At 39.6% G+C, this 9,337-nt stretch overlaps 1 protein-coding gene across 1 annotated transcript in view; it reads left to right on the top strand.

Moving 5' to 3' along the window:
* The window catches only part of LOC110102416 (internal alternative NAD(P)H-ubiquinone oxidoreductase A1, mitochondrial), a 40,993-nt gene that overhangs the window by 12,723 nt on the left and 18,933 nt on the right, over positions 1 to 9,337 (top strand). Inside the window, exon 2 of the mRNA XM_020830749.2 lies at positions 1,268 to 1,487. Coding sequence (XP_020686408.1) covers positions 1,268 to 1,487 — 220 coding nt within the window. The remainder of the gene's footprint in view (positions 1 to 1,267; positions 1,488 to 9,337) is intronic.

The following is a 9,337-nucleotide window of genomic DNA, read 5'->3' as shown; positions in this document are numbered from 1 at the left end:
CACATTTTTTTATATATATATATATATATATATATATATATATATATATATATATATATATTTCTTACATAATACAAACATGAGATATGATAAGACTATATGAATAAGATATTGTTCCTATTGATTGCCACAGGTTCTTATAGATATATAATTATTATTTCTGATTGATGCATTGGCTTTAGTTATAAGTATGGGTTACTTGTTGAGCTATGTGCTTATTATATGGTTTTTATATGTTTTCAGGCTAGGGTAAGGATCTTGTAGATTAAAATTGTTTTGAGCTGCGAGCTAGAGTTTCCTTTCATATCTGTTGGTATTTCTTTTGTTCTTTTGTAGTCATGATGTATTATTCATAACGATGGACTAGTTTATTTTATATGATAACTATTGTACATATATATTTTTAGGCATGTATCATTTGTAGATATTAAAGAATATAAATGCATTTATGTTTTCTGTTATTCATATAGGACTGTAACATCGGGTTAAATGCTTAAACGAATAGAAATGTGTAATTCTTCCAATTTAGATTTTGGGACTTGATATTTAAAATGACTACAAAAAGAAGATCATAATCAACGTTGATCTATTAAAATGACATAACATTGAGTTGAATACATTGTACCTGGTATCTGAAAAGTATATTATCTAGATCACTTTGAATGACGCGTCCCCTAAAAATTTGATGAACTAGTTGAATATTCTTGGTGTTCCTGGCTTGGGTTCCACTGAAGGAAGATAAAAACTTTTGAATTATTTTTCATGAAGTACTTGTTATTCTAAAGTACTAATAGATATTGTTTTTTGGGTCGGATATAAATTTAGGATGTATAAATAAATGATCCGTAATTTTCTTTGATGCCCTAGTTATGTTGACGAGGAATGCCACCAAGGCTGAAAATTGACCAAGTCGAATATTTGAAGGTAACATGTTTCTGTTCGTGGCATATTTCTAATCAAAATAGAAATATTACCATGACCAATTCGATTTGGATGAGTGGCATACTTAGAATTTTGAAGAACAATAGAGACATTTTTTTTTTAATGTGAAATCCTAACTGAAAAAGCGGACATAATAATTGTGCTCTTTCTAATACATTAAAGTAGATAATTGTGAAGAAAGAAGCTTGAAACCTATTTTTCAACTGTGATGTAGAAAATTTATGTACTTTCCTTTTCTTACTTTATTATTCGAGTTAGGCGGAAAAGTTAGCACTTTGTTGGCTAAAACTTTTTTTTTTTTGTTTGTTTGGGTGTGCGTTGCAAGGTGCACTGTGAGACTGTTACAGATGGCACCATCTCTGCTTCCTTGGAGCCATGGAAGTTTCAGGTGTCATATGACAAGTTAGTCATTGCTTTGGGGGCAGAGGCTTCAACCTTTGGCATTAATGGTGTGAAAGAACATGCGACCTTTCTTCGAGAAGTGCACCATGCGCAGGAGATCCGTAGAAAGCTGCTATTGAATCTGATGTTGTCTGATGTGCCTGGTGCGTTATCACAAAGATATGGCTTTTTTATGTGTTATACTGCAGTGCCCGGTTAATGTATTATTTTGTTCTGAAGCATTTAATGCTTGAGTTGCTCTTTCTGGATATTTATCTTTCCCCATTGGAGTGTGATGCAACTTTGAGTTTACCTGCTAGGAATTTCCTTATATAATTTTAAGAGAACTGTTAACATTTCCTTACATTTCATGGGATGATAAATAAATTGAACTAATATTATTAATTAATTTAAAAATATTGAAATTTTGTAAAGGTTAATGTGGTTAGTGAATGTGCCAGCTGATGGTAGATCTTTCAGACTTCCATTGATATTTAACTCTAATGACTATCAGGTTACCAGCTTTTTGAGCTAGTTGATTTATGTGAATTTTCTAAGGTATCAAACGGCGAATCCAGATGATCTCGGCAGTGGCGACGGCGAGTGCTCGATATTCTGGTTCGGTGGAGGATCGGGCCACCGCATTTTGCTTCTCTGCGCTGCAAGATATGAGTGAGGAGCCAAGAAAGTTGCAGTAACCAGAAATAGATTTACGGTCATTGGTGTCGCCGGCCCAATCGGAGTCGGTGTAGGAGTATAGAATGGGTTTGTCTCGGAAGATTGTAAGACCAAGATGAAGCGTGCCGTGAATGTATCGGAGAAGACGCTTGAGATCTTCAAAATGAGCGTTGGTCGGATTTTGCATGTGTTGACAGATCTTGTTGACGGAGTAAGCAATATCCGGTCGGGTGAGTGTGAGGTATTGAAGACATCCAACAATTTGACGATAAAATGTAGGATTAGAAAACGAGGTGGAAGAATGTATAGTAGCAGATTTGGAGTTTTGTAATTTAGGAGTGGAGACAGATTTGCAGTTTGACATACCTGCACGATCTAGGATCTGTTTGGCGAACTGGCTTTGTGTGAGATGCAGACCGTAGGAAGTTGATATCGCCTGAATGCCGAGAAACTGGGAGAGTGAGCCAAGGTCCATCATTGTGAACTTGGCTTTAAGGTTGTCGAGCAGACGCTTGAGAGCATTTTGATTATTACCAGTGAGCAAGATATCGTCCACATAAACCAGAAAGTACATTTGCACACCATTGCGATTGTATATTAATAAAGAGGGATCAGAATGGCTGAATGTGAACCCGAGGGAATGAAGATGACCGGAGAGAGTTGCAAACCATTCACGCGGCGATTGTTTGAGACCGTACAAGGCTTTGTTCAGTTTACAAATGTAATCGGGATGACGGCTGTCAATGAAGCCAATCGTTGCTTCATGTAAACAGTGTGACTGAGCGTACCGTGAAGAAACGCATTTGATACATCGAGCTGATGGAGCGGCCATTGATGATGCAGAGCGATGGCAATGAGAACTCGGACAATTGTCATTTTGGCTACTGGACTGAAAGTTTCAGCGTAGTCGAGTCCGTGCTCTTGATTAAAGCCCTGTGCTACAAGTCTGGCCTTATAGCGGGCGATCGATCCATCGGCGAGGTATTTAGTGCGAAACGTCTATCTACATCCAAGGACATTTTGAGTAGGATCAGGAGGTACCAAGTCCCATGTGTGTTGAGCCTGAAGGGCATTAAATTCTTGTAGCATTGCCTCATTCCAGTGCGGTGATCCAACAACTTCTTTGTAGGTGGATGGAGTTTGGTCAGAAGCAGAGTGCACAAGAGTGAAAATTTGCTTTGGTTTAGAGTGACCTGTTTTTGACCGGGTTTGCATTGTGTGGGTTGGTTTTAACACATTCGGGAAAGAGTTTGACTGAGGTAAGCGTTGAGGGAGTTGGGATGTGGAAATACTGGGAAGAATAGGAGAGCTTATATGTGTTGAATGTGGCGAGTGAGCAGTTGGAGTATTATTGATGGTAGGAGACATATGCTGAGGAGGATTGATATTAGATCTTGTGAGTTGAGATTGAGTGCACTGAGTTGGGACGAGCAGTAAGGGAGGAATAGGTGCTAAAGTGGGCTGAATGTTGGACCCGTTAGCAGGATTAGTGAGCTTGTAGGGAAAGGAAGCTTCATTAAAAATGACATGCCTGGAAATGTAAACATGACCAGTAACAGGATTTAGGCAACGATACCCTTTTTGCGAGGAGGCGTATCCGATGAAGACGCAAGGGATAGAGAGAGGGGACAGCTTGTTAGTATTATAAGGCCGAATCCACGGATAACACAGACATCCGAAGATTTTAAGATGGTTGTAGACCGGCTATTTCTGATGCAGAATTTGATATGGACTGTTGTGCTTGAGCGATCGAGACGGCAGTCTGTTTATGAGATATACCGAAGTGTTAAGGGCTTCCACCCAGAGGACTTTCGGAAGATTAGCTTCGATCAGCAAGCTTCACATAGTCTCAGTAATGTGTCTGTGTTTCCTTTATGCAACGCCTTTTTGAGCCGGCGTGTAGGGGCATGTGAACTGATGAAGAATCCCCAGGCGTTGGAATAGAGACCGAAACCTGTTATTGATAAATTCTCCGCCGCCGTCGGAACGAAAGATTTTAATGGAAGTATTAAACTGATTTTTAATCATGTTGTGAAAATCTACAAAAATACTAAACACGTCAGATTTATTTATAATAGGGAAGACCCAGCTAAATTTTGAGTGATCGTCAATGAAAGATACGTAATACTTATAACCTTGAGCGGACGGAACAGGGGAGGGGCCCCAAACGTCAGAGTGAACAAGATCAAAAATATGAGCAGTATTAGAATTAGATGATGTAAAGGGTAAACGATGGCTTTTAACCAAATTACAAGCATTACAGTGAAGTTTATTTGTATTTTTACAAAGTGCTGGAATGTATTTAGAAATAGCTTGTAATGTTTGCCATGCCGGGTGACCCAGACGTCGATGCCAGAGGTTCGGAACCGCTTGAGCTGAGAAAAGAGCGAGGTTAGGAGAAGAGGAGGACGATCGGATTGGGTAAAGTCCGTTAAGACAAGGGCCCTGAAGGAGTAGTTGACCTGTCTTCGAGTCCTGGATGTAAAAACCATTAGCAGAGAACTTGACAGTGCATTGATTGTCACTGGTTAGGCGATGAACAGAGATAAGATTAAACGAAAGATTCGGCACATGAAGAAGATGCTTTAGGGAAAGATTACCTGTTGGGGTGGGTAAAATACCTTTTCCGGAGTGTAGGATGGGAAGTTGATAGCCATTACCGAGTGTGATTTGTTGACTTCCCGTGTATGGTTTGCTGGACTGAAGGTTAGACGATTCAGATGTAAGATGGTTCGACGCTCCGCTGTCAAGAAACCAATCCGAGGAATTGTTGGCTTCAGATGGAGTGAACAATGCAGCCTTAGCAGGTTCGTCTTGATATGCTGGGTCATGACGATACCAGCATTTGAGCGCGGAATGTCCAGGTTTGGAGCAGATTTGACAGATTAGAGTAGTGGATGAAGATTTGTCAGTGCGAGGTCTGCCGCGGTTTGAAGATCGCCCGCGGCTTTGAGTTGTGCGACTACGACCACGCCCTCTGTATGTTGCGAGAGCAGTGGTAGGATCAGATAGATGAAGATTCTGGAGTGCGGTGGTAGTTTCTTGAGCAATGTTCAGTTCTTCGTTGCACATAAGTGTATAAAGATCGTCGAGGCTGAGAGGCTGCAGGTTGGTACGAATGGCGGTTTTGAACGCTTGGTACTGCGCGGGAAGACCGTTCAGGGTGTAAAAGATCACCTCCTCCGGATCAAGAGGAGATCCGGTAGCGGCGATAGCATCCACAATGGATTTGATAGCAAGAAGATATTGAGACATGGACTGATTTTTCATAGAGAGGTGATGTAGTTCGTTGCGTAGCTGGATTGTGCGGGAGCGCGTATTGGATTGCAGGCGGCGTATGATCGTATCCCAGATCTCGGCGCAATGATCCAAAGAGAGTACATAAGGAAGTATGCTCGGGAGATAACCGAATATAGAGTAGTGGCAAGGTTTTGATCAAGAAGATTCCAATTGTGGTAGGAGATCTCATTGTCGGAGGTGATGGTGGTGGAGGAGGGACAGACGTAGCTGTCGTCGAGAAAACCCATTTTCTTTGAAGAGTTTGAAGACTTGAGAACGCCAGATGGGAAAGTTCTCGGCGGTGAGTGTGAGAGAAATTAGACCTTAGATATGGCTCATCAAGAATTTGAGTTGTTATTTGTACTCGACAATGGTGCCGGAGTTTTGACGAGGTTCGTTTGTAGCGGCGGTTGAGGAGGATGAGGTTGCCATTGCAACCGATGAAAGGAGCAAGATCCGAAGAAAGAAACGAGGATCACAGGATGTTCCGCTCTGATACCATGAAAGCAGAGCTCTCGGAGACGAACAAGAAGGAAGAAAGGACAAGATTCAGAAGAAAGAAAGAATGATATTTACTATCTCAAAATAGATGTACAAAAGACCTATTTATAGACTAGACATTAGGACAGGTAAGTAAAATCCAATCACAATATAACACGTGTACAAGAGCATTTATACAAAATATATTAATATGTCTAATATATATCAGTTATTAAATAAATAATTAGTTTTTTTCAAGACATATAAGTAGTTTCATTGATAAATAAGTCTATGTTCTTGATTAATTTTGGTAAAACGTTGTTGTAGTCTTTCATACAAGTAAACCTGTATATATTTGTGTGAAACAACTTTTTCCCCCTAAAATAGCTTATGCTGGCACAAAGTATGTGCATGAAACACCATTGAATCCATTCAATCAGCATTATATTATCTTAATCTTATTTATTTTCCTCTCTCCCTTCCGCCAATCATGCCATCCCCTTTGGGGGTGGGGTCCAGCATTAAATCAGGAGCTTTAATGGGCAATTAAAAAGGGATTAGGAGGGAAATTTAAATTTGAAGGGCTTTTGGGTAGTTTACTCAATTAATTGTATGTTTAAGTATGTTGGGATGCTAGGGTTAGTTTTTTATCTCTAACTTTTGCTGAAATTAGGGTTCTTGTGTTCTTGAGCGGGTTCTAGCGGCTTCTAGAAATTTGGGAGAGACAGATCTTCCTCTCCAATAGAAGATTCATTGTATCTTGTTGTTTTTCTTCATCTACTATCAATCAAAAAGTTCAATTACGGGTTTTCTTCCAAAGTCCTTGCAATTTCTGCTTTTACCAATTGCTGAAACTAAATTTCAGCAAGGGAAATTCTGATTTTCTACAAACGTTTCCTAACAGGTTGTTTGTTCCGCAATTTAGCTAAATGATTTTGCAAAGTTGTTAAAATTTCACTCATTTCACGATATGTAAGTTACCCTGATTATTAACCTGCCGTTTATTGTCATGTTGACACAACCTAAAGCTTGTATTACAATTTGATGTAGGATGGTTCAAGGTTTCCTATTGCAAATAAAATGATGTTATATATGTAGTCATGTCGGAGGAGTCGAGAATGAGTGTGTTAATTCATATTTTTAAGAATAAAGGTGATGCACAAGATTGTGCGAATTATAGAGGAATTAAGTTAATGTGTCATACTTTAATACTATGGGAGCCAGTTATTGAGCGTAGGTTGTGGCGTGATACTAATGTGATGTGGAACGTACATGCAATGATGATTAGATTAAGGAATTTGCACGCTTAATATTTAGAGTACAATAATTATATCTTAATAGTGATTTCTAATGACAACATAAAACACAAAGAGCGGTGACATAAGCTTAGGCTAAATCACATGTGTAGGAGTTAAGATCGTAAAACAATCAATTAGTCTAACATTGCATACATGGAAAGTTTCAACAAGAAATCTCTAAACTAACAATGAGATTAATACTATGAAGGATCCCTCACACAACTCTATAATTTACTAGGCTTTAGCGAAGGATTAACACGATCTCAGCGAACCAATTAAATTCCACAATTGAAAGTAATGGGAAAAATAAAGAGTGAGGGAAAGAGTTCACCGAAGGTAGCCGTCGACGGATGGATTGGTTGACGTCCCACGATCATCCACGATTTGGTTGGGAGGTGTTCCTCAATTGACGATGCCAACGTGAAGATGATGCGTTCATTGTAGCTTAACACGGAGTCGTCGACGTCCAAATTGAAATCGAAAAATGGAGATCGGAGAATGTCGGGCCGGTCCAGAGAATCCTTTATGACCCATGATCAACATCCGGGTCGGCCATACATGTTGTCTAAGAGAGAAAGTGGAGAGTGAGAGGGGGAAGGATTGGGTAGGTTCAGCCAAGCAAAGGGGAAGAAGGGAAAATGACTAAATCTGAAAATAATTTCAGATCTAGTGAGTAATTAGAGAGTAAATTCCTTGAAATTTGAATTTGAAACGAGTGAGAATTAGGAAGGAAAGTGGGGATGTGATTGAATTAATTGGATCATTAATTTATGGGACATAATTAATTAGAGAGAGGAGGGGGAAGGGGTCGGCCAAGGAGAGGGGTTAGACATTAAAGAGGTGGGCCCAAACAATTAAGGGGATTGAATACTTAAATCTGAAATTAATTTTAGATTTAAGTTAATTGGGGGGTTTTCCTAAATTAAAGGAGGAGAATTTAAGAAGAGTTTTGAAATTCAAATATTTTGAATTTGAATTTAATTCTCATCCTAAATTAGTGCGGCTAAATTAAGAAAGCATTTATGGTGGATTCGAATTCAAAAGTTTGGAGGGAATTATGTGGTCGGTGGCTATTGTGGGGGAGAAAGATATGGCCGGTGGCTTTAGGTGGTGGAGCAAGGGGCCGGCGGGTGGAGGCTTCATGCCGGCGGCCAAGGGCTTGGGCTAGGTAACTTAGATCCACAAATTAAGCACTTTCCTAATATGGATTATGTCAATTTAGGAAAGAATTCAAATTTTGAATTTAAAATCAGATTTTGAGTTGGAACTCCCTCTTAATCTTCATGCTCAACTTTTGGAAAGAGGCAAGACAATCAATTTTGGATCCATGGGTGGTGAAGGCCGGCGGTTAGGGTTTGGGGTTTGGGTGGCGTTTGGCTAAGGAGGAAGGGGTGTGGGTTAAGTGGAAGGAATCTTGTTGAGGTTGACTGGTGGCTTGGGGACTTGAAGTGGCTGGCGGGTATTTGGGGAAGATGAGGTGGCCGAATGTAGGGGAAAGGAATAGACGATAAGAAAATATTACGAGTACTAACAGCGAGTCCCAGAATCCACCGGCGGCTGACGGGTGATGCGTGGCCATCTCCTAGGGTTTCTCCTCTCAAGAACTCACAAAGAGATCTAGAACAAGAAAAGCTGAAATTTTTATTCATATTCATCATTAAGTCAACATACAAGAGAACTAGCTTATAAATAGGCTTCATAAAAAGATATAATGACTAAAATGCTCTTCGGGCTACAACACCACATGACCACCCCTAGGGGTAAAATGGAAAAACAAAATATAAAATAAACTAGTCGTAGCTGCTGATCTCTGATGTCCTCATCATAATGTTTCTCAAAATCAATTTGGATTCAGGTCGGGTAGGTCTACTATGGAAGCCATACATTTATTGAGAGGTTTGATGGAGAAATAGAGATAGAATAAGGAAGACCTACAAATGATATTTATTGATTTAGAAAAAACGTATGATAAAGTTCCAAGAGAAGTGCTATGGAGAGTTCTTGAAAAGCTATGATGCACCGACACTTCTCCTCAAAGAGCCGTGCAGTGTCCGACACCATGTCCGACACGACACTCGTCCGACACTCCTCCGACACGTGTCGGACACGCCGAAAACGTGTCCGATTAAAAAAATATTAAAAACAAATTGGACACGCGTGTCCGACATGCGTATCTTAAATATTTTATAATTTTTAAAAATATAATTTCTTATATTTGGCGAGATTTAAACTAAATTTCTTATTTCATATCCACAACACCAAATCAACGTCTGCATTTA

Source organism: Dendrobium catenatum, unplaced genomic scaffold (genome assembly GCF_001605985.2).
Source record: "Dendrobium catenatum unplaced genomic scaffold, ASM160598v2 fragScaff_scaffold_1374, whole genome shotgun sequence".
NCBI classification, from domain to species: domain Eukaryota; kingdom Viridiplantae; phylum Streptophyta; class Magnoliopsida; order Asparagales; family Orchidaceae; genus Dendrobium; species Dendrobium catenatum.
This window is presented reverse-complemented; position numbering and strand designations above follow the sequence as displayed.